Below are 25,320 nucleotides of genomic sequence, written 5' to 3' on the forward strand. Positions count from 1 at the left end.
ACAACCCCCGATTAATACCTGGTACCCATTCACTGCTGGGTGGACAGGGGCGTAGGGTATCGGAAAAGCCGCCCCAATTTTTCCACTCCGCCCGGGAATCGAACCCGGGCTCTCTAGGTTGTGAGCCGAGTGTGCTAACCACTGCACCACGAAGCACCGACACCACTGGGAACGATACTAATTTGTGAGGGCCATATTCTCAAACATTTCGCGGCTTGCACACTCACAACTGTTCAGACATTTGTAGAGGTTGTGAGTATTTTCACAGATATTTCGATGAGCATAATGATAGCTTGACAACGTCTCTGCACCATAAACGTGAAAAAAAAAACTCATGAGACCCGATTAATCTCCTTTGGGCCTTAGTCTATATACACCAAGTCAAGTCATACGCAGGTTTGTGGGAGGAGACACGGCCGAGGCGTGGTTTATGCGTGACACTGCTTGGAGCCAAACTCGATAATGTAGAAACAGGGATTTAGAGAAAACGAAGAAAGGCGGACTAATTTAAATCAATCACTTCAACATGCCCTCCCTCACACCCCACACCGCCGTTTGTAGGCACTGGATTTACAGTCACGCAATAGCACAATAAAAAGACATTTTTTTCGTCAGTGGCTTGCCTGAACGCGCTGTGAAAGAAAGCAAGCATCCACATCCAGAGTGCACACACGGCCGCAACTTTAGTCACCCCTGAACTGGCGGGTATTTTTTTTTTTTACCTTCAAGTGACGTCATCCCGCTGCTCCGCTCCCAAACCGCCCCCTGCGCGTACCAATCGCAGTTTTGAAGCAGAGTGACTTGACTTGGTATATATAGACTTAGCTTTGTGGCATTTGTAAATATTTGTTACGAGAGCCGAAAGCGTCTGAAAATACTGGTCTGAGCCTCGCCGGTCTTGCGTCAGCCGGAGCACGACAGCTGTTGACGGCAGGACTCACAACAGTGGTTTATGTCAGCGGCGGTCGGCGGGCGGCTGGAGTGTAATGACTACCTGAACAGCGACAACCTAATATCACCGGTCCAGCGCCTGTGACCGCCATGCCAGCCAGTCTCAACGAATGCCTGATATGAGAAGAGACATATGGCTTCATCCCCAGGCAGACATTCTTCACAGCAGGTCAAGAGGACGTCTGGGTGCTGTAGGACTCCCTAGATTGTTATGTATTGCTAGCATACAATCAAGACTCTTCCACCTGAGCGAGAGTGGATATAAATAGTTAACGTTGTGCGATTGGAGGAATTGTCATCGTCATCATCATCATCAGCCATCATTAGTCCACTGTAGTTCAGAGACATTTTTAAACGTTTTCTACTACTTTTTTTTTTTTTTAACGTCTACACCTATAGCGCCGGTAGGTTTGCTTGAGGGGCCTGGATGGTACTCAGCCCCAGCCCGTATTTGTGCAGACAGGTGTTTATAGTGGCGCCATCTTCTCTTGCCATCTTCTGTCCCATGTAAGTGTGCTCCATTCCGTTCCGCTCAAGGCTTTTGCGTCATCTCTCCTCTGGTACTCTCTCGATCCTGACTTCTACAGTTCCTGGGTCGCCGCGGTTGACCACTCCTCACCTACCAAGACACAACCCAAAATAACCAAAGTTCACCTTAACAGCTTCAATACCGCCCAAGCGACCGCTAGGGACGTTCAAAGCCGGTATCACGTATATAGACAAACATATGGTCACGCCCCGAGGCAGCCATCTCTCATATAAGTTACATGGTTGTCTAGTCACTAAATCAAGACATAGCACACGTTAATTTTTCAAGGGACAGACTTTTGCGGGCGCTGTCTTCTCTTCCATTTAGCCTTTTGTCTGTCCTCTCTTACGGTAAACATTGCAAAAGCTCTCGAACACAACATCAGTATCATCCCCTCCATAACTTAAAGCCTTAACTAACAACGGCATTCTGATTGAAATCTGAATCGCTACACAACAAAGGACTTTCATCAAAAATACTTCAGGGCCGAATAGAGACAAGACGCCCCATCACCAAGCTTAACGTTACCCTGCTGGGGATGAGGAAGACTGTCAGTGAGGTTAGTGTGCGGGGATATAGCAAACCAAATATGTGTGTCAAGTCCCGCTGCATAGGCCCATGAACTATTTTTTATATAGTTTATTATATTATGAATTTTATGATCATACATATGAGGAAGAGGAAGGGAAAGATAATGGAGGAGGAGGTGAAGGAGAAGGCGAGAGTGAGGGGTCAAAAGGTCAAAGTGAGAGGCTGGCCGCTGAGTGGAGGAAGGATTGGGAAGAGGAGAATTAAGAGAAGTAGTAGTAGTAGTAGTAGTAGTAGGAGGAGGAGGAGGAAGAGGAGGAGGAGGCGGAAAAAGAGGAGGAAATGGAGGAAGAAGAAAAGGAGGAGGAGGAAGAAAAGGAGGAGGAGGAGCAGGAAAAGGAGGAGGAAGAAAAGGAGGAGGAGGAGGAGGACTAGGAGGGGAAGGGGAAGGGTTAGCAAGGCCATTAAAACAGGCTTCTAAATGCCAGATTAGCTACCATGCCTCGTACCTCCTCCTTCGCCTCCTCCTCCTCCTCCGCCTCTTTCTCTTCCAACCACTTTTGTCCAACAGTGTGCGAGGCATCTAATTAATTGCCATGCTGCTTTCTGAGTTGCGTGCGACCTAATTGTAACGGTTTTGGTGCTGTGTGAAGGTTGTAGGAACACACACACACACACACACACACACACACACACACACACACACACACACACGAGCACACGTATAAAATTATCAATAAACAAACTAACAGACAAAAGCAAAACTGGTCCCCAAAGTTTTATGATTGCTTAGTACAATGGGAGGTTTTATATTTTATAGAACACGTAGTAGCATTAGTAGTAGTAGTAGTAGTAGTAGTAGTAGTAGTAGTAGTAGTGGTAGATGTTGTGGTTGTGGTAGAAGTAGTACCAGAAAAGAAAATACAAAATAGGAGAGAAAAGGAAGAAAGAAAGGAAGAGGAGATGAGAGGAAAGGAGAGGAATGAAGAAGAGAGAAGAGGAAAACGGAGAAAAGGAAAAAGGGGAAAGATGAAGGAGGAAAAGAAAAGAGAGGAGAGGAATGAAGAAGAGAGAAGAGGAAAACGGAGAAAAGGAAAAAGGGGAAAGATGAAGGAGGAAAAGAAAAGAAAGGAGAGGAATGAAGAAGAGAGAAGAGGAAAACGGAGAAAAGGAAAAAAAAAAGGAAATATGACGGAAGAAAAGAAGAGAGTTGAAGAGAATAGAAGAGAAGAGGAGAGGAGAGAAGAGGGGAGGACAGGACAGGAGAAGACAATGCAAGAGAAGAGAAAAAAAATGAAGAAGAGTTAGAGACGAGATGAGAGGAAGAGATAGGAATGTGAGAAGAAAAGAGAAGGAAAAAAGTAGAGGGAAGAAGAGAAGAGGAAGGACGAGGGAAGGAAGGAGGAAGGAGCAGCCTCACCTCCCTCAAGGACAAGTTTGTTAATCCTGTACCCTTCCCTATACCTCACGTCTACCTGTCCTACCTGCTACCCCCCCCCCCCTTTGCCGGCGTTCAGGTGATATTCTCTCTCTCTCTCTCTCTCTCTCTCTCTCACTGTGTCTGTGTGGGTCGGTGTGTGTGTGTGTGTGTGTGTGTGTGTGTGTAACTTGTGTGTGTGCATGTAATTAACCTCTGAGCTTGTGTGTGTAACGTGTGTGTGTGTGTGTGTGTGTGTGTGTGTGTGTGTGTGTGTGTGTGTGTGTGTGTGTCAAACGAGCCACCTAACTACCTATCTATCTCTATCTCTTAAAAACAAGTTCGACCGTCACTTCCTTCAACTTAATATTAACTAGAGTTGAAATCCAGCGTTTTGGAGCCTTCTGATTAATGTAGAATCACTTAGGTATGTGTGGTCTGATTTTCTATGTAAATCTATGTAAATCTCTCTCGTGTGAGCAGGATAATGTTTTACTTAACACACAACCGAACCACTGGGGCTATTAAGCATCCGGTCAACAGGAGAGGGAAAGGTCAACACAAAACAAGACAGATCGAGACGGTCCACTTGACTACGAACTCCTGAACCATTTAATGACGAAGGGAACGCGAGTAGCCTTAAGAAGAATCAGCGAGAGGAATGAATTTTGCGAGTCACGGGTCAGGTCAGAGATAAGGCTAATTGAGAAGATAAATAAAGGAGAGAAAGGTAAATAGAGGTGGAGGTAATTATTGGAAAAGGAAAATGCAGGTAATTGGAAGGTAAACGGGAAGAAAAGGAAGGTGAAGGAAATGAAATGGAAGTTGAAGGGAAACAAAAAGAAAAGGATGAAAAGAAAAAAAAGGATTAAAAAACAAAGAATGGAGATTAATTAAAACACCAAAAAGTCAGTCACCTAAAAAAAAAAAAAAAAGGAAACCATAAATCAACAAAACAAAGGAAAATAAGCGAGGCAACGAGAGAAGAGAAACAGGAAACAAAGAATTAGGGTTCAGGAGGACAGGGCAGTGGGCCAATCCTACCAGCCGCTGAGGTAAGCCACTGTGTTAGTCAGGGAGTCACGTAAGTCACCTGGCCACCTACGTTTCACCTGTAATCACCGCCGCGGGAAGGTATGCGAGGAGGTGGACAAGGGTTAGGGACCACATCTGACAGCTCTTTTTATTTAGTTCAGTAATTGTTGGCTGTTGTCCTGTATCTGCTGCTGTCTGTTGGCCTGTCTAGTGTTTGTCTGTCTGTCTGTTGTAATGTCTTTTGGTGTGTTTGTCTGTCTGTCCGTCTGTCTGGCTATATGTTTGTCTTTCCATTTGTCTTTGTCTGTCTTTCTTTGTCTGTCTGTCTGTCTGTCTGGCTGGCTATATGTTTGTCTTTCCGTCTGTCTTTGTCTGTCTTTCTCTGTCTATCTGTCTGTCTGTCTGTCTATATGTTTGTCTTTCCGTCTGTCTTTGTCTATCTTTCTCTGTCTGTCTGTCTGCCAATATGTCTGTCTTTCCATTTGTCTTTGTCTATCTTTCTCTGTCTGTCTGTCTGTCTGTCTCCCTATATGTTTGTCTTTCCGTCTGTCTTGATCTTTCTCTGTCTGTCTGTCTGCCTCGCACACCACAGCCTCATCCTCACAGTTAAAAAAATAATAACTTGCAACTATATTTTATTTTGATTTTGGATGTTGTTCTGCTTTTCACATTGCGGGAATTGCGATTTGGCGGGCTTTTCATTCATTATATTGTATTTTGCCTTGCGCTGCCTCATTTGCTGTGTAACAAAGATATCTTTATAATAAGGGACGCAGGCATTTTTTAACCAAGCCATTTAGTCTACTTAGGCCGCTTTCACAGTCAGTTTCTCTGTTTTGAGCGTTACCAATGGCTGTTAACACCGTCTATCATAAGCTGTATCAACATCCATTCGTTTACCTGTCTATCTATCCACCTATCCATATCTATCTACCTATCTGTCTATCTTTGTCAACCTTCCAGCCTACCTATTTGCCTATCAGTCTAGTTAGTTAACCAAATACAAATCAACTGCTATTTATTTATGATCTATCTATCGGCTTATGTCTCTAAATACTTTTCTTTCAATCAGTCGCCGTGTCCACAACGCAAACAATGCTATATTTATGATCTATCTATTAGCTTATGTCTCTAAATACTTTTCTTTCAATCAGTCGCCGTGTCCACAACGCCAACATGCTATATTTATGATCTATCTATTGGCTTATGTCTCTAAATACTTTTCTTTCAATCAGTCGCCATGTTCAGAACGCCAACAATGCTAATTAACCAGAAAATCTTAAACCTCGCCTCCGATCCTAAGCGGCCAACTTGGATCCCTCGACTGACCCACCAGCCAGCCAACCGTTACCTGTCACGACCCACGACCGCAGGACCCTCTCTTTCCTTACCCCACCAACAGTAGTGGTCTAAGCAGCCGTCTGAGGCACGCCACGACACGCTTTCTGACTAAGCCTTGAACTTGCATCCTCTTCCGGCCTCTCGACGCGTCACACTCCGCTACTTACAGCTGCTTCTCTCTCTCTCTCTCTCTCTCTCTCTCTCTCTCTCTCTCTCTCTCTCTCTCTCTCTCTCTCTCTCTCTCTCTCTCCTCTCTCGCTATCTCTCTCTCTCTCTCTCTCTCTCTCTCTCTCTCTCTCTCTCTCTCTCTCTCTCTCTCTCTCTCTCTCTCTCTCTCTCTCTCTCTCTCTCTCTCTCTCTCTCTCTCTCTCTCTCTCTCTCTCTCTCTCTCTCTCTCTCTCTCTCTCTCTCTCTCTCTCTCTCTCTCTCTCTCTCTCTCTCTCTCTCTCTCTCTCTCTCTCTCTCTCTCTCTCTCTCTCTCTCTCTCTCTCTCTCTCTCTCTCTCTCTCTCTCTTTTTTACAACAAAGGAGACAGCTCAAGGGCACACAAAAAAGGAAACAATAATAAAAAGAATCCAGCTACTCGCTGCTCCTAAAAAAATAATCAAAAGAGGTGGCCGAAAGAGAGGTCAATTTCGGGAGGAGAGGTGTCCTGATACCCTCCTCTTGAAAGAGTTCAAGTCGTAGGCAGGAGGAAATACAGATGAAGGAAGATTGTTCCAGAGTTTACCAGCGTGAGGGATGAAAGAGTGAAGATGCTGGTTAACTCTTGCATAAGGAGTCTGGACAGTATAGGGATGAGCATGAGTAGAAAGTCGGGGAGGCATGCAGTTAGCGCGTATCTTGTCTGTTGTGTCTAATAGGCCGTGATGTTGCCATGTATCTTGTGTTGTTTTGTTTTGCATCATGATGAAATGAATAGGAGCTGACGAGAATCCATGTCACTGACCAAGCGGCAAACAATTCCATCCACTCTAGAGCTTTATCGATTCACACTTTTATATGAAGAAAAAAAAATGTTTTGCAGAGAGGAGGGAGGTGTTTCGCTGACGAGAATTCAAGTCACTGACCTTGTAATATTTTCCTCTTCTCGTTACATTCCCAGGAGCCACTGACAACATTCTTCAGCACCTTCACTTGCCTTATCTCTCCCTTGCTTGACAACGCTCTCGAGGACCCAACCAACTTCCTTCGCCGCTGAGGGTCGTTGCTTCTATGGTCATATATTTTTCATGACGCAGACGCCCCGCTCATAACCCTTAAAGCACAATAATTCACACTCGTATATTCCTTGCCCTGTAGTGAAGTCTTTAGCTCGGAACAAAGCAAAATAAACCAATATACATTACTGTACAGAATAACACTTATACTTTACCCCTATCTTAGTCATATGTTTGTAAGTGCGGAAGAAAGTAAAATTAATATAAACAGTTATTAAAATTGCCATTAACAATATACTGCATATAAGTATTTCTATCATTATGGTGTTTTCTAGCGCAAGACAATGTAAAATCTATGTCTCGGTTAGAGTTTGGTAATCATAATTGAATAGCATGATGTAGAAAGCAATATATAATGGTCTAGGATAAATGAGCAGTACTAGGATGTTGTTGTAATTGCCTTGAATGGAAGTGACTGGCCATTCAGTTTTCACACACACACACACACACACACACACACACACACACACACACACACACACCAAGCAGCCGTTGAAACCTAACCGACCAACTCAGTGACTTCCTTTCCCTCTTTCCTCCTCCTCCTCCTCCTGCTCCTCATTTTCCGGAAGTCTCGAAGGTCAAGGGGTCGATGGCGTTTAAAGCCCGGGAGTGCAGGTGAGGAAGGACAGGTGTGTAGCCCCCCCACCCGCTCAGGTAACTCATTAACAAGGGAAGTCAGAGGAGGTAGATAGAAAGGCGAAGTCGGGAAGGGGTAGGAGAAAGTGGAGTAGGGAGAGGTGGAGAAGGAAGTAGAAGGGTAGAGGAAAGAGGAAGGAAGGAAGGAGGGTGGGAGGGGAAGGAAGGGAAGACGATGAGGGAAGGGATGGGATAAAACAGAGGGGAGGAGGAAAAAGTGGTTGAGGGGATAAAAGGGGGAAGAAGAAAGTTAGAAGGGTTGGAGGTAAGATTAGGCAGAGATGAAACGAGGAAGGTAGATGATGGGGGAGGGAAAGAAAAGGAAGAAAGTGCGTAATGGAAGAGGGGATAGGGATAAGTTGGAAGGATAATGGGTAAGAGGGAAGGAGAGAGGGAGGATGGGGAAGAGGTGGGGAGGAAGTAGAGAAAGGTAGGTCGAGGAGAGGGCAACGGTAGATTTGGTTTCATCTCTATTCACACACACACACACACACACACACACACACACACACACACACGAGTTGCATATATAATTTCTTTGCAAGTCTTAAAACTCTTTGGTTTTTCTTCATATTATTACGTTATGTTGACTTTTTTATTTTTTTGCAATTTTCACTGTTTTACTGCCAGTGTCCTCTTGTTCACTCTCTCTCTTTGCTTAATTAAGTATTCTGCCTTTCTTTTCCATGTTTTTTCTGGTGATGAGTTTCAGGAAGGGGAGCAGTCTTTCAAGATGTCTCAAGCTAATTCTGGTACTTCTTTGGGATTTTTCTCGGGTACCATTGTGAGTACAGTATGTTCCGCTCTCTCTCTCTCTCTCTCTCTCTCTCTCTCTCTCTCTCTCTCTCTCTCTCTCTCTCTCTCTCTCTCTCTCTCTCTCTCTCTCTCTCTCTCTCTGTGTGTGTGTGTGTGTGTGTGTGTGTGTGTGTGTGTGTGTGTGTGTATGTGTGTGTGTAGCTCTCCATCCAATTGCATAAAAAAAAAACGTTTTGCTCTACCCTCAAAATAAAGACAACAATTCATTAGTTTCGTAGAATATTTTTGTTCTTTCCTTTAGTATATCCAAAACAAAAAGACATTCACCCACACGCTCGCCACAACCACTACCCGCTCTGTCCATCACACCTTCAAAAATCAGCCTCACATCACAAATCTTACCCATAGTTTAGTTTCCCTTCTCGCATTCCTTCCAGACACTCACCCCGATACAACTTCCCCTTATAATACTCCCATTCACCTGTTGGCTTTCCCTCACCTGTCTTCCCACACCTTCCCTAACCCGCCGCCGCTTCTCCCTCTCTAGCTGTGGGAAATCCTCACACCAAGTTCACACGCTCACGATGAATTGAATTGCCTTTTTCCCTCACTTTCCCATCTCATTTTGTATCGCCCAGCGTCCCCTCTGACCTCCTCCACTCCCCTTTCTTCCTTCCTTCCTTCTCTCTTTCCTCCCCTTCTGACCTCCTCCACTCCCCTTTCTTCCTTCCTTCCTTCTCTCTTTCCTTCCCCTCTGACCTCCTCCACTCCCCTTTCTTCCTTCCTTCCTTCTCTCTCTCTCTCTCTCTCTCTCTCTCTCTCTCTCTCTCTCTCTCTCTCTCTCTCTCTCTCTCTCTCTCTCTCTCTCTCTCTCTCTCTCTCTCTCTCTCTCTCTCTCTCTCTCTCTCTCTCTCTCTCTCTCTCTCTCTCTCTAAAAAAATAATAATAATAATAATAATAAAAATAATAATAAATTCTGCCTTTAAGGAGACGATACGATCTTACTTCTCCAGGGTCGGGACTTAGCAAGCACACAACGCACAATTAACAATGAACTAGTAAATTTACTCTACTGCCTGTACTTCCCTACCTCCCTTCTGTCAACTCCTCGCTACTTCCTCTCGTCTTAACTCTAGTTCCTGTACTTCCCTACCTCCCTTCTGTCAACTCCTCGCTACTTCCTCTCGTCTTTCCTCTCAGTCCTCCTCTTCCTACTTAACTTCCATCCTCTCCCTATTTTTTTTTCTTTTTTTTTCATTTTCCTCCTTTTCTTCTTTCCTACCAGCGGGAAACTATATACCAAACCGAAAGATCTACCTGGAAACTGATTTACACACACACACACACACACACACACACACACACACACACACACACACACACATAGATTCATTCCTCCAAATACCACATTCATTATCCTTCTTATTCCTCCTTCTCCTCCTCCACCTCTCCTCCTCCTCCTCCTCCTCCGCCTCCTCCCTCTAATAAACACACGCAGTGGCCTCACCTGTAATTAACCTTTGCAACAGGTAATCAACATGTAAAGGCGCCACCCAAGTAGTTCTTACAAGGTGTGTGTGTGTGTGTGTGTGTGTATGAGAGAGAGAGAGAGAGAGAGAGATGGACGGGGTTGATGCTGCGGAGTTACTTTTTGGGTGGTCGCCCACCCCCCCTCCTCTTCCAACCTTCCCTCCTCCCTAATGCCCCGCAGGACGCCAGGTGTTGCGCGAAGCCTCATGTGTAATTAGTGGCGGCCATAGCTTACCTGTGTGTGTGGGGGGGGGGGGGGGGGTGATTATGGGTGTGGGTGTGGGTGTGTGGGGGGGAGGCTGTGGGGGGGGCGGGTGAGTGTGGGGGGGGTGCGTCTGTGTGTGTGGAGGGGGCGGGTGAGTGTGGGGGGGGGGTGAGTGTGGGTGTGGGTGGGTGGCTGCGGGTGTCCGTGTGTTTGTGTTCTTGAATTTTATCTTTCTCTTCGTGCTTCGTCTTTTTTGTGCCTGTCTGTATATGAAGCTGTCTCTCTCTCTCTCTCTCTCTCTCTCTCTCTCTCTCTCTCTCTCTCTCTCTCTCTCTCTCTCTCTCTCTCTCTCTCTCTCTCTCCATTCCACTCACTTTTTTTTGTATGTCTGTATCCGTCTCATTGCCTGGCTGTTTGTCTCTGTCTGTCTGTCTGTCTGGTTGGCTCTTCTTCAGTATCTATATAAATCGCACCTTACTGTAATTCATATAGGTCCACACATTGCTGACTTGGTAATTAATCCCATTTTTAAAACCTAACATCCTTCTATTCACATATCATTTGTTATCATCAGTCTTTTAAATTAACACACTTATTCATGTATTCTCTCAAGTCTCAAGACCTCTGAACTCTAACCACTAACTGAAAGTCGCATCGAAGGTTCCACGCAGGGGTTCCGGGAGGTTCATTTTCTGTCTGATTTCATTGGATTCTTTTATTTTGTTTTGGGCGATGGAGTAAGGAGGAAGTCTTAGTGCAAAACAAAAATTATGTAATATTAATAACAACAAAACGCTGCTTTAAAAAAAATGCAAAAAAGAATGATCCGAAAGGTTTTAACTAATGTAGCCTGAGAATTTTCATAATAACCTCTCTTCGTAAGAAATAGGAAATATAGAAGGAAAAAAAGGCTGAGGGACACTTGAAAACTTACATGTTAATAATAATCTTTAATACTCTATTAAAAAAAATATAAAAAACATGGCGATCATAGTTTGTAGGATGGGAGAATCATCCATTTTAGGAGCAGGGCAAATGCATCTTCGTATCTTCGAAATAATATAAAAAAACATTGGATGGGTGGTTATGTTACAAAAGGATCGCGTTGGCAACCTCTCCTCCTCTACACAGGGATGGTGCTTGTGGTTGGTAGGCCTGTGCAAAGTGACGAAGCAAGCAGTTGATTCTTGGACACCACCAGGTAGAGGAGAGAGTGAATCACACTTCTCAACTCTTCCTTCAGGGTTTTTCGTCTGTGGCCGTCCTTCTTCATCTTGAGAGGATCGGCTGTATCGTGATGGGAGGAGTGAGCGGCGGGATGTATCAACGTGCAATGAGCTGACAGTGCATCGCAGTGGAAGACTTTATTGTGATCAAGAAAGTTAAGGAAAGACTACGAGGCACTGGGGAACGATGCATTCCGATGGGGAGAACCTGTTTGTGAATGCGAGGAAGGTCAAAGGTCAAAGGCACAGCAAGGTCACATAGTAAGCAAAGTAAGGTGCCAAGAGAGAAAGGTCCAATACAGTTTCAGATATCTCTTGACACCTACAAAAATGTGCCGTCGCTGGAGGTTCCGAGGTTCTCTTTGCGAGTTGGAAATGAGGTCAAGTGGAAGTTAAGGTCAATGTAGTATTCGTTTTCCAGCACTGAACGAGTGGAAATCCGACACGTGTTAATGTGTGGTTTGGGGTTAATGAAAATATAGCTGGTTGGGACGGTGGCGATGGTGGTGGTGGTGGTGGTTGTCGACGTTGGGGTAATTACGGTAGCAGTCTTCTACATCCAGTCTTCCGTTGCAACCAAAATTCCATATTCATTCATTGCTTCTCCCTAAAATACTGGCAAAATGTATAATCTCATCAATATGCTCCCAATTTTGCTACTCTTCTCCCGTCTTTGCAAATTGTTCTCTGTTCTCATTCCTGTTCTCCCTCTTCTTGCATTGCTATTTATTTTCCATTCCAATTCATATTTCTCCTTTCTCCAACGCTCTCCTTCATTCCTTACCGCAAATTGTTTCCAAAGAGTCACATTCTATCATATCTCCTAATTATCTCCCCTCCCTTACCTGTCCATGTTTCTCTATCCTTCGCGGCTCTTTCTGGCATCCTAGTCAGTTCCTGTAACATTCCCTCACCTCCTTCTGCCCCGCCTTCCCACTACCCCCTACGTGCCCCTCCGTCTTCAATGCCATCTTCCCGCAACCTTTCCATTCAGTGACAGAGCGCGCATGTGTGTGTGTGTGTGTGTGTGTGTGTGTGTGTGTGTGTGTGTGTGTGTGTGTGTGTGTGTGTGTGTGTGTGTGTACATAATGTCTTTTCCCCCCCACAGACTAATAATGCCTCCATCGGCGTGGGGAGAGGTATTCCTGTTGTTGGGAATGGTGGTAGGGGTGATGGCTCTCCCCCAACAATCTTCCCCTTCCTTCCCATCCTCCTCAGTGACCTTAGCGAGACAGAACAGGCAGCAAGAAAGTATCCCCTCTGCCCCTTCTTTCCGTTCCAACCCCGTGATAAGTGAACAGAACTTAAAGTGTCTCTTGCTTGCTGATGCTGAAGGGAAGGATACCAGTTCCTGTACCTCTTCGGGTGTTGAAATCTTTCCTCCGATCAAAGCAACCCACAGCCAACCCTCCGCTTTTGCTTCATCAGGAGCAAACCATGACGCGGCCCCAGCGGCTAACTGCGAATGTGTCCCCTACTGGCAATGCAAGGACAATAACCTAGCCAAAAGTATGTACACCGAGAGAGAGAGAGAGAGAGAGAGAGAGAGAGAGAGAGAGAGAGAGAGAGAGAGAGAGAGAGAGAGAGAGAGAGAGAGAGAGAGAGAGAGAGAGAGAGAGAGAGAATGTGTGTGTGTGTGTATTTACCTATTTGTATCTACCTATTTTGTAGTCTAACGGGCCCAAGCTAAAGTCTAATAGTCCCGTCTCCATATCTACATTCATCCAGCCTTTCATCCTCGCCTCCACCACCTCTTCCCGCAAGGTGTTCCATGTGTTAACGCTTCTATGTGGAAAACTATACCTTTTCAAGTCACTCAAACAGGTTCCTTTATTTAGTTTCTTTCCATGTCCTCTCAGCCCCTGCGTTCTTTCAGTGTGTGTGTGTGTGTGTGTGTGTGTGTGTGTGTGTGTGTGTGTGTGTGTGTGTGTGTCATAAAACACGTGGTACGGTAAAAGACAAAACTTTATTTCACGTATCACCAATCAGGTTTCTTCACCTTCAAACACTTGGCTGGGGAACTAAATATTTAGAGATTTTATAAACGAACATTTATGCCTAAGACCCGACATCTGTCTCCAGTAACAGTCGAGGAGGGTGAGGGACAATCGTCCGTCGCCTTTGATCTTCGCAGTAACTTAAACTTAGGCTGCAACGGAGACCCACAGATGATCTGCTGTCAGCTGGTGGATTTCAGCTCCCGACCCCCCTCCCCGCCACCCGTCAACCCCCAGTGTGGCGAGAGGAACGACGTGGGCGTCGGCAGCACCATCCTTGGCTTTGAGGTTAGCGTAACTTTTTTCCCCCGTCCCTGCATCGTCGCCTACATCCTCCAACGACCCATCACGCATTGTTATCCTTTACTTCTAATTTGCACAATCCTTCCTACTCTTTCCCCTCACTCCGTCTAACCCTAAGTTCTCCTTCCCCACGCAGGACCAACAGTCTCAGTTCGGAGAGTTTCCTTGGGCCGCTGCCATCGTCACGTCTCCAGGTTTTGGTTCATCTGATACGCCTTTGTACACTGCTGGCGGGTCCCTGATTCACCCCCAGGTGGTCCTCACCGTGGCACACTCCATGCTCAAGTGAGAGAGAGAGAGAGAGAGAGAGAGAGAGAGAGAGAGAGAGAGAGAGAGAGAGAGAGAGAGAGAGAGAGAGAGAGAGAGAGAGAGAGAGAGTCCATGCAGTTGTCAAAAACAGCCAAAAGCCCATGACTTGGATTTAGAGTTCGTTAAAGTTCCTGGCTTCATAGAGCAGCGCGGGCTCCTTTGCTTCATTACGTTAAAGGAACGTAGCCTGGGGCGGCACAGTGAACGACCTACAAATTGAGAACTTAAGGGGGCGGGATTTGGCGACATGGGGAAAAAAATCAAATTTAAACTTTTGAGCTGAGGCGCTGGTACAAGAAGCTTGGCTCGCTGTGGGTGTATATGGTTAAGTTTAAGGAGACAACACCAGCATTACTGCATGTATATTTGTTTCTTTTTTGGAAGCCGTTTTTTCTTGGTTGTTCTTGCTCTAATACTTGTAAGGTATGAGTGTATGAGTTCATACACAATTTTCCTCTATTTCAGAACGGAAAATGACCACTCTCCTGTTTCCGTTGATCGATATCTGCGATTTCGTTGTTAAAATATTTGGGTAACCGGGGGTTAGTTCTCCCAGGGGTCCTGCGTCCCTGCCCTATGGTGAGCAGTCAGGCCAGCCCCTGATCTGGGCCGGTTGGGGGAAGGGGTTTGCACCCCCTCCCCCCACTAAAAAATATCTTTTGCCAGAAACAAATTAAAAAGTAGAGGTCGGGGCGCGAGCCTCGACCCATACATTTGACATGTAGTTTTACGTTAACAGGAACTGATCTTTGCCGATTGGCATCTTGCCGACTCTTTGTTCTCATTTTCTCATACATTTTAGCCAGTGGTAACACTTACTCCTTCCCTTGCTCCCTACCATTATCCTCGAAACAAAAGCTACACTGCTGACCACCTGAAGGTTCATCTCGGGGAGTGGAACTTGGCGGGGAAGACGGAGGCGGTGCCCCACCAGGAGATTCAAGTGAAGGAGGTGCTGTTCCACCCCGGCTACCACAAGGTGAAGCAACACTACGACGTGGCGCTGCTGGTGCTGGACCAACCCGCGGTGCTCGGCGCCACTGTTAACACCATCTGCCTTCCGTCCAAACTTCAGGACTACGTGAGCGATGATTGCGTCGTCTCCGGCTGGGGCAAAACGGATTTCAATAAGAAAGCCAAGTTCCAGAGGGTAAGTTTCTATGATGGTGTAGCGTACCAGGGTTCAGTCGGGCCTTGCTTAAGAGCATACTTCTGGTGCACGTCAAACACCAGCACACGGCTCATCTTTGACACGTGCATATATGTGTATGGATATTGATGGTTTCAGTGTGGGTGGTATGTGATGGAATATAGAAGCATGTTGAACGGTTACCTGTCTGTCATTGCTCACATAAGCCACGCTGAGAAACATCTGTGAACATCTCACCTTTATTATGTGTAGCCATATATAGAAAAGGTTTCTTGAGGTGCTTTACCTGAGAGAGTGGAGGAGAATGTTGAGCCAAGCTTTGCCCGGCAGGATTCACCTGACTGCGTTGAGAAACACCTCACCTTCACCAGGTGTGCAGCACACATACAGAAGGTCTCGTGGAGTGTTTAATGTAGTGAAATTAAGGCCCAAGTTGAGCGGCCTCATGCCCGGCAATACTGTCGTGCGTAATTTTGGTTGAAAAACCTGCACACACCTCAGCGGAGTCACACCCTTGTAAGAAGTTTGCACGGGTGTTGTGAAGAGTTTTCTATTGTGTAATTCAAGAGAGGGTTCTCCAAGACGGGTTGTCTTATAAGTACTTGTATATCGGGTGTCGGACGAGTCCTCAGGGGCCGTGCTGAGACACACCTGTCCTCCCCGCAGGTGATGAAGAAGGTGTCGCTGCCCGTGGTGGACCACGCCCAGTGCCAGGCCGCCCTGCAGGGCACGCGGCTGGGGCCTCGCTTCACCCTGCACGACAGCTTCCTCTGCGCCGGGGGGCAGAAGGAGGGTCAGGACGCCTGCACGGGGGACGGCGGCTCCCCCCTGGCGTGTCGCCTGCAGAGTGACGCCCGACGCTACGTGCAGGTGATTCTCTCTCTCGCTTGCTCTCTTTTTCTTTCATATCTGCGTTCATTTCTTTCTTTTTCACACTTAAGGAAACATTCAAGGCCAAAAAAGGGGGTGGAAATCCCGCAAAACTAGTGATCCCGGAACGAGAAGTGGCAGATAATTATTTAAAAAATGGTTCGTGAGGTGTACTGATACGTCCCTCTTGAAAGGGTTTGAAGGCAAAGAGCCTGTACCTATGTCATTACTAGCTACCTCTGCTGCGAAGTCTCATATTGTTCTCCTGCAGGTGGGCGTGGTGGCGTGGGGCATCGGGTGTGGGACCCTCGGCGTGCCGGGGGTGTACGCAGACGTGCTGAAGGCGCGGCCCTGGATGGACCAGGTTATCAACGATCATTTTTCAAACGCTGGGGGGATGAGTGTAAAATTTGACCTGCGAATTTCAACAGTTTCGTAATGCTAAGAACCATGTATTCACCTTTTTTCTATTTAGCGTTTGTCAATATGAATAAATGTTGTTTTATGTGGTATACTTTTTATGTCAACTTCTTTGTGACATTTGAACGTTTGAACATTTTCGCAGCCACTCTACAGCACATTTGTTTTAACATTTTGACATAATCATTGTTCAGTATTACCGTTTTTTGTGTGTGTGTGTGGGGGGGGGGGGGGGCACCGAACCCTGCCGGCTAATCCTCCGTAACGACACCCTTCAGTATTGTTGTGTAAAGCCTCCAGATCCTGTTACCTTCGATTACGAGTTGCCATTCTTTGCTCCCCCTACAGTTCACTTTTGTTTTGTTTCTCCGTCTGTTCGTCAGGCATACTCTGATTTCTTATGCGTTTTTTTAAATAAAGAAATATGTATCTTCCACATTGTATTCGATTCATGGACATAAATTCTAGTCGGTATTATAGATGTCGTCAATGTTTCTCTACAGCAACCCAAGCAGTTCGATGGCAACCAAGAAAGAAAACAACCAAAACCTGCTAATACTGTTCCCCGTGTGCCCCGGGTAATGGGCTCTTGTCCACCACAGGCTCAGGGCACAATGCGACGAGATACCAGGCACAGCTTAGCTTATGCCCCCAACTCTACCCTTACTGCATACTATAGAACAGACAAAAAAAAAGACACACCAGAGAACACATATCCAAATGGAAGAGTTACTGCTGGCAATACAACGTTTTCTACGCCATTGTATAGAAAGAAAATCATATTCAATGGGAGGCTGTTCTATATAATAACTGACCACAAGACTTTCGAACCAAACGTTGTGTTCTTGGTCAGTCACACTTGTACTTACAGATGCAGGTTTCAGTATTAACGTTTTGGTCTGTCGACGAGGACTGCCGTTTGTCTGTCTACACACTCTACGGCTCGCACTCAAATCCTGGTTTAAAATAAAATACTGGTTTAGGTGGACACTTAAAATGGATAATTTAAACCAGGCGGTGTGTCAAAGCATACGGTTGCAACAATATAGTACGGTAAAGAGTCGTGCAAAAACAAGTCGTTATGGCAAATCATTTAGTTAAAACTGTGCCGGAGTAAAAAAAGACTCGCTGGGGTGTGTTTCTAGCATGTGTTGCATCTCCCAGTCATACTTTTAAACTAGCGAAGGAGTGAGGTGATATCTGTGGTGGTGGCGTGTGATGAGGCCTGAGGTGTTTGGTGCGAAGGCGGGAGAGGAAAACCGAGGATGAATGGTAGATGACTGGTTTTGCGCGCACACACACACACACACACACACACACACACAGAGAGAGAGAGGATAATGGAGGAAGATAAAAAAAAAAGGAGTTTCACAGTTGATAAGCAAGATTGGAGAATTGGAGAGAAGGGAAAGAGAAAAGATTGCAGAGAAGAAAAGAAGAAAAAAAGAGAGAGAGAGAGAGAGAGAGAGAGAGAGAGAGAGAGAGAGAGAGAGAGAGAGAGAGAGAGAGAGAGAGAGAGAGAGAGAGACTAAAGCACACTCCCAACTCTCCCCTCTCCCAACCCCCCCACGCATTAGCACCCCTACATGCACTAAGTTACCCCTCCCCCTTCCCCTCCCCATTCTCGCTCCCCTTCCCCTCACCCGCCCTTACCTTCCCCGCCCTCTGGTGATCTAAGGGAGGGAGGATGGGGTGAGAGGGGCGAACGGGGAGGTGAACAAATGACGATAAAGGGAGCAAATGGGAATCAAATTGTCCAACACACACGGGGTTATGAAGGAAAGGGGAAAGGGAAGGGGCAGGAGAAGGGAACAGAGGAAGGGGATGCAGGAGTAAAGGAAATCGTGGAAAAAAAGGCTGATTGATATTTTTGAGTTTTGTGGTTATTTGGAGTATTTGATTTTTTGTTTTTTGTTTTGCTGTGTGTGTGTGTGTGTGTGTGTGTGTGTGTGTGTGTGTGTGTGTGTGTGTGTGTGTGTGTGTGTGTGTGTGTGTGTTGATTGGCTGTACCTGTTTATATCGGTCTGTTTACCTGATTTTGTGATTTGACGTTTTACAGATATGTGTGTGTGTGTGTGTGTGTGTGTGTGTGTGTGTGTGTGTGTGTGTGTGTGTGTGTGTGTGTGTGTGTGTGTTTCCCAGCTATCTTAATTCGTCTTTTGTTCTTTCTTTTATTTTTCTTGCCTTTCCACCAAACTTTATTGCATCTCTCTCTCTCTCTCTCTCTCTCTCTCTCTCTCTCTCTCTCTCTCTCTCTCTCTCTCTCTCTCTCTCTCTCTCTCTCTCTCTCTCTCTCTTATATATATCATTCTCATCATTACTTATTCTTCCTTCCCTTCACTTTCCTTCCCTTTATCAGAACTCGCCTTCCTCCCCTCATTTATCCCCCTTCTCCTTTTCCTCCTTTCCAGCGATCCTTGACAACATAATCCGACTCTGAAGGGAGGAGGAGGAGGAGGAGGAGGAGGAAGGAGGGAGAGAAAGGCGTTGAAAGCTTCCTGATGAACGAGTCATTGGATATATTTACTTTTTTTTTTCCTCCTCCTCCTTCTCCTCCTCCTCCTCTTACTCCACTTCCCTCTTCTCCTCCTGCTTTCCTCCTCCTCCACCTACGCATTCACGGACGAGCAAAATGGAGACTGACAGACTAATGGGCAGATAAATCAGGGTTAAATAATGGCTTGGGGCAGCTAACACCACTCCCATTTATAATAAAGAGGAGCACTTTTATTTAAGTCGCCCCCACCCATCAATTTGGCGACAAAAGAAAACGGAGACTCGGTTATTTCAATACATATTTGTCTGTCTTTCTGTTGCAGTTTGTTTGTCTGTTTTCCCTTGTATTGATGTATATCTGTAAGTTTGTTTGACTCTTTTTGGTCAGTGTTCCTCTATTCCGCGTTTTATCATTTTTTTTTTTTTTGGTTTCCTTTCGTGTTCTGCTATTCTCTCTCTCTCTCTCTCTCTCTCTCTCTCTCTCTCTCTCTCTCTCTCTCTCTCTCTCTCTCTCTCTCTCTCTCTCTCGATCATTAAATTCAAAGGACTATCTATCTATCCTTCCTTGTAAATATTAATACCAACACATTTTTCTCACTCATCCTCACGCCACCAATATTCTTTTCCCTCTTCTTTTTTTTACGCCTCCTTCTCAATCTTTTTTCACATTCTCTCTTTTTCCTTGTTTTCTTTCTCTAACCTCTCCTCTCCTCTCTCCTGTTCTTCCCTGCGTCAGTGGTGGACAGATATCAGGAAAAAGCTGTAAAAATGTGGAAAGAATAACGGTTTGGCAGGAGGAGGAGGAGGAGGAGAGGAGGAAAAAGGGGAGATGGAAGAAGTGAAGAAAAGACTGATCGCAAAGCTTGAAAGTTTAATTTGGGAATGTGTGATAGCCGGATGGTGTCCTGACCTTTATGTGTTCCGGAGGGGAGGAGGAAGAGGAGGAGGAGGAAGAGGAGGAGGAGGAGGAGGAGGAGACCGCGGAAAAAGAAAATATAAATAAGAAGGAAATGACATAAGTAACCGCTATTACCCAGAACACCTACTGCTAATATTGGTACCGTTACTACAACAATAAATACACGGAGGAGGAGGAGGAGGAGGAGGAGGAGATGTGGCAGAACAGTACGGGAGGTAGAATAGGAGAGCAGAAGGAACAGACGTTTGTGGAGGAAAAACAGAAGGCGTAGGAAAAGGAGGAGAAGTAGGAGTAAACGTTTTGGGGGGTAAAGGAGAGGTATAAGGGGAGAGATGAAAGTAAAGGAGAGGAGAATGTAAACAGGAACAGCAAAGAAAAAGTGAAAAAGAAGTATCAGTATTATCTCATCGCAAAATAAATATAAGGAAATGTTAATCAAAAGCAAGACACGTGAACCTTATTATTAGTTCTAACGCTGTAAGAAACAACTAAAAAGGAATAAACAAGGAAGGTGTCAAACAATTCTTGGTGATTTATTCGTGAAAGAAATATAAAAGAACGTTTGCCGTAAGCGAAGACAGAAAATGTTAAGTTACAAGCAAGGTCAAAAATATTCCTTCTGTTCTAAAGGAAAGAAATAAAAACTAGTCTTTCACTTCTTTGTTCTAAACGTGCAAGAAAAAAAACGTTAGTCAAGGGTGAAGCGGCAAACGTTTGTCGATCCTAAACTGACCGCACTTTCAATACCTTTTCCGTCCTGAGTGTGAGAGCAGTGATTTGCGGGCTATTTTTTCTCCCTTTTTTTTCTACTTTGATTTCTTTCCTTCCCTGCTTCCACACTCGCGACGGAAAAGGTATTGAAAGTGAGGTCAGTTTAGAATAGAGAAACGTTTGCTACCATACTTTTGACTAACGTTTTTTTTCTTGCACTTTTAAAACAACGAAGTGAGTGCAGACCTGTACAGAGGGTATTTGAGGTGATATTAATATATGAAAATGTAAATATTAACAACACAAGCAGCGCGGTCGATGCATATACAGCCATGCAAGGAGTTGTAAATCTAAACGAACTTAAAACCGTAAACCCGCTGGAAGAGAGTTAATGACGCAAAGAAAGAATTAATTTATCGTGCATATTTATGTTTTTAGGTTGAGTTATATCATGTTAGCCATCCACTCTTCCTTACCTACTTTCCTTCCTAAGTCTATATACACCAAGTCAAGTCATACGCAGGTTTGTGGGAGGGGACACGGCCGAGGCGTGGTTTATGCGTGACACTGCTTGGAGCCAAACTAGAGAATGTAGAAACAGGGATTTAGAGAAAACGAAGAAAGGCAGACTAATTTAATTCAATCACTTCATCATGCCTTCCCTCACACCCCACACCGCCGTTTGTTGGCAATGGAATTACAGTCACGCAATAGCACAATAACGAGACATTTTTTCGTCAGTGGCTTGCCTGAACGCGCTGTGAAAGGAGGCGAGAATGCACATCCAGAGTGCACACACGGCCCCAACTTTAGTCACCCCTGAACTGGCGGGTATTTTTATATTTTTTTTAGCTTCAAGTGACGTCATCCCGCTGCTCCGCCCCAAAACCGCCTCCTGCGCGTACCGGTCACAGTTTTGAAGCAGAGTGACTTGACTTGGTATATATAGACTTAGATTTCCTTCCTTCCCTCTTCTTTTAACTCGATTCGTCCATCCTCTTCCCTTTCTCCCTTTCCCGTTTCATCACGAACCTAAGGGGACAGCTATAATATATTTTTTCTCATCTATATCCTTGTTTAATATCCAACAGAATGAAGTCCATGTTTTATGATTCTAGGCAATAAAGGCTTCGATAACATATTCCTGCGAGTGGTGGTTTGGTACGTATTGTTGGTGTTAATGACGATTTAAATGGAAATGGTTGACCGTTCCTCTTCATCTCCTTTTCCCTCATTTATCTTTTCCTTGGTCCTTATCCTCTTCTCCCTTCCCTTCCCTCCTCCTCCTCCTCCTCCTCCTTCAAGCAAACACAAAGTTCAATTGTCTATACTTGATTAGAAGGCTCTGGAAGGCGTACTATGCGAGAGAGAGAGAGAGAGAGAGAGAGAGAGAGAGAGAGAGAGAGAGAGAGAGAGAGAGAGAGAGAGAGAGAGTCAAGCAGCAATAGCAGTCGAAATCCATTATCAGTGTTGCCAGTAAAGCAAAGACCCCCACCCAATTATCAGCAGTGTTACCAAATTTATCACCACCACACCGAGAGAGAGAGAGAGAGAGAGAGAGAGAGAGAGAGCGCAATACATAATATCTACACCACCAGTACCACGACAACCATCATAACACTAATAATAATAATAATAATAATAATAATAATAATAATAATAATAATAATAATAACCAAAACAACAAAACACTAACAAACCGTTAATAAAATCACAAAAATACAAAATCAATTCCGCTATTCATCAAGAGCGGTTTAAATCACATAGTTCAAAGACGAAATAAAAAAAAAAATAGAAAAAAAAATACTGCAGTTATCCCCTTGAGTCTCATGAAAGAAGACGGAGAAGGGGGGAGAGGGAGGAAGGGAACAGAAGAGAGGAAACATTGAAAAGGAGGAGGGAGAGAAGAAGGGTGATAAAGGAAAAGAAGGAAAGAAGTGGAAAGGAAGCAGAAAAAGGCGAGGAAAAGAGAACGAAAGAGGAGGAACGAGAGAAGCCGCAAAGAACGTCGAAAAAGAGCATGAAGGGAGAGAGGAATAGGAAAGCAGAGCAGGCAGAAACAGGGCAGGCGAAAAGAGGGAGAAGAGAAAAGGGAGAGAAAAATAAACAAGGAGGAAAAAATGAAGGGAGAAGATGTAAAAAAAAAAAGATGAAAGATGAAAAGAGGAGGAGGTGGAGGAGGAGGAGACAAAAGGAGAAGACAGAAGGAGGGAAGAGGAGGAAAGTAGAGGGTAGGAGAAGAGGAAGAGAAGGGAGTGGAGAGGGGAGAGAGAGGGGAGAGGGGAGATGACTATGACAAAGTAGAACGATGATAAAACACGCTATCAACACTCTCTCTCTCTCTCTCTCTCTCTCTCTCTCTCTCTCTCTCTCTCTCCTCCTCCTCCTCCTCCTCCTCCTCCTTTTCTCTCCATCAATCCTCTTTTTCATCTTTTTTTCATTTCCTCGTTTTCTCATCTCGCTTTTCCTTCTTCTTTTCTTCTTATTCCTCATCTCCTCTTTTTCCTCTCATTCTTTACATTCTTCCCTTCCTTCTTCTTTCTCTCTTTCCTCTCTCCTCTTGATCCTCTTAACCTTCCTTCCACCTCTTCCTCTCTTCCTCTTGATATTCTTTACTCCCTCCCTTTAAGCAATTCCTCTTTTTCCTTCTGTCCTTCTAACGTCTTTTTTGCCTTTCCTTCTTTCTTTCCTTTATTTTCTCTTTTCCTCCGCACTTTCTTCCGTCTCCTCTTCCTTCGAATTTTCTCTTTTTTTTCTCTCTCCTTTCTTTCATTTCCTGATGCCCTTCGTCTTTCTCTCCCTCTCCTTCCTCCTTTGTAACCATACTTCTCTTTTCTTCCTTTACTTCCTTTTCTTTCCTCTCTCTTTTCCCTATCTTCCCACCATCCCCCTCTACCCTCCCTCTTTATCCCTTTCTTTTCTTCCTTTCGTCCCTGTTTTGCTTCCTTCCTTCCTTTTCCTTCTCTCCTCCCTTCCTCTTTCCTTCCTTGACCAAACGCGGCATAAGGTTTAGCACACACACAATAAGTTTACATGGACGTTATTTTTCTATCTACACAAATAATTCGCGTGTGTGTGTGTGTGTGTGTGTGTGTGTGTGTGTGTGTGTGTGTGTTAAACAGACTGATAGATACAAAAGCACTATTCCAGACTTGCACTGAAAAGGATGCGGAGGAAGGTACACACACACACACACACACACACACACACACACACACACACACACACACACGTACATAAATCATACGTGTTCGTAAAAGGAGTGTATACTTTCGAACATTAACTGGTGAAATTATGGAAAAAAATTAGGATACCTTTCACTAAAGTTAGAACAAATAATAAAAGACTAACAGTGACAACAGGAAATACAGAAGCAAAAGGAAAAGTAAATATATACCTAGAAGAACATGAAACAAAACAAAACAAAAAAACTCTCAGAAAATGCCTTGAAGTATGCAGGAGGGAGGAAAGGAGGGAGAGGGGGGGGGGGGAGGGGAAGGTTAGTATGAAAAGAGATAGGGGGATGGAGGGGGGAGGAGGGGACGGATGCTGGGGTCATCTCTCCCTCGCCCGAAGGTTCCTCCTAACATCTCCGTCGTTAGCCAAAGCCCTGGAGGAGTATGGAGAGAAAACCTTGAAAATGGAGAAGCGCCTAAGTCTTTCCTCCAATCGCGGCTGTGTCAAGACGGAGGGTGGAGGGAGGAGGGAAGGAGGAAGGGAGGCAAGGAGGGAGGAAGGAAACAGGGTAAGAGGCTGTAGGAAGGTAGGAAGGAAGGAGGAGGAGGGAGAGGAGGAATGGAAGAAAGGTAAGAAGAAAATAAGCGGGAAAAAGGAGGAAAGAGGAGGGTGAGGGAAAATGGGATGGAGAGAGGAGGGAGAGCCGGGAAGGAAGGTGGATGAGAGAGAGAGAGAGAGAGAGAGAGAGAGAGAGAGAGAAATGTACAAGAAACCATTTCTCATTATATTGTGAAAAATCTGAAGGTTAAGATCACTAAGGCCAATAATCACGACAGATATGTTTTACCTGTTACCCTGCCAGGCTTCTTGGTGCAAAGGCGCTTACTCATGAACTGATAATAACAGCTGATTACAATTGTTATCATTATTTTTTTCTTTATACTATTATTATTATTATTATTATTATTATTATTATTTTGTAAACATCTGTACATGTATATCTGATGTACTCATGTTAATACAATAACTCATATATCAAATGCTTCAGTGGCTGTAGACTCTCCAGCCAATTATTAAATGCATGAAATTGAGTTATTACATTCCAACTATCGAGAAACAACAAGTTAACCTGAAAATTATAGGCCTATGAAGTGTACAGCTGATACTATTGAAATCCTGCCCAATACACAAAGACATGTCCTCCTGGCAGGGCGCCTTGCCTTCACTGTTAAGAGACTCACAGAAGGTGTCTCGTACAGTTGTGGCCGCCTGGGTGGGTCTTCGCCTCGGAGCATGCAGATCCTCCGAGGCACCAGCTACATGGTCACGCCGCGGGCCAGCAGTCATCCTCTTATTAATCATATCATCTGTCGAGCAGCTCCGTTGGTGGACATGTTTGTTGCGAGTCACCACGCCAGTTGTGCGATACTGTTGTTGTTCTTTATGCAATTTTCTTCACGTGTACTGGATATGTTCTGACTGGTTTCAAATCTACGTACAGAGATGTCAAATGCATTTTCTGATAATATTCTTGCTCTGGAAAGTCTACAGTTATGAACTAAACTTTCCAAAGGCAAATCCATTCCTGAAT

General features: G+C 44.9%; 2 protein-coding genes across 4 annotated transcripts in view; one reads left to right on the forward strand and one right to left on the reverse strand.

Annotated features, from left to right (window-relative positions):
• Window positions 1–25,320, reverse strand: part of LOC126988249 (phenoloxidase-activating factor 2-like) — a 154,081-nt gene that overhangs the window by 37,783 nt on the left and 90,978 nt on the right. The window lies entirely within an intron of this gene.
• LOC126988301 (phenoloxidase-activating factor 2-like) lies at window positions 13,546–16,860 on the forward strand. The gene is made up of 4 exons (XM_050846363.1): window positions 13,546–13,662; window positions 14,789–15,136; window positions 15,803–16,006; window positions 16,278–16,860. The coding sequence occupies exons 1-4, from the start codon at window positions 13,546–13,548 to the stop codon at window positions 16,443–16,445; spliced, it is 837 nt and encodes a 278-aa protein (XP_050702320.1). The 3' UTR covers window positions 16,446–16,860.

The sequence above is a fragment of the Eriocheir sinensis genome, chromosome 68, assembly GCF_024679095.1.
Source record: "Eriocheir sinensis breed Jianghai 21 chromosome 68, ASM2467909v1, whole genome shotgun sequence".
Classification (NCBI taxonomy): Eukaryota; Metazoa; Arthropoda; class Malacostraca; order Decapoda; family Varunidae; genus Eriocheir; species Eriocheir sinensis.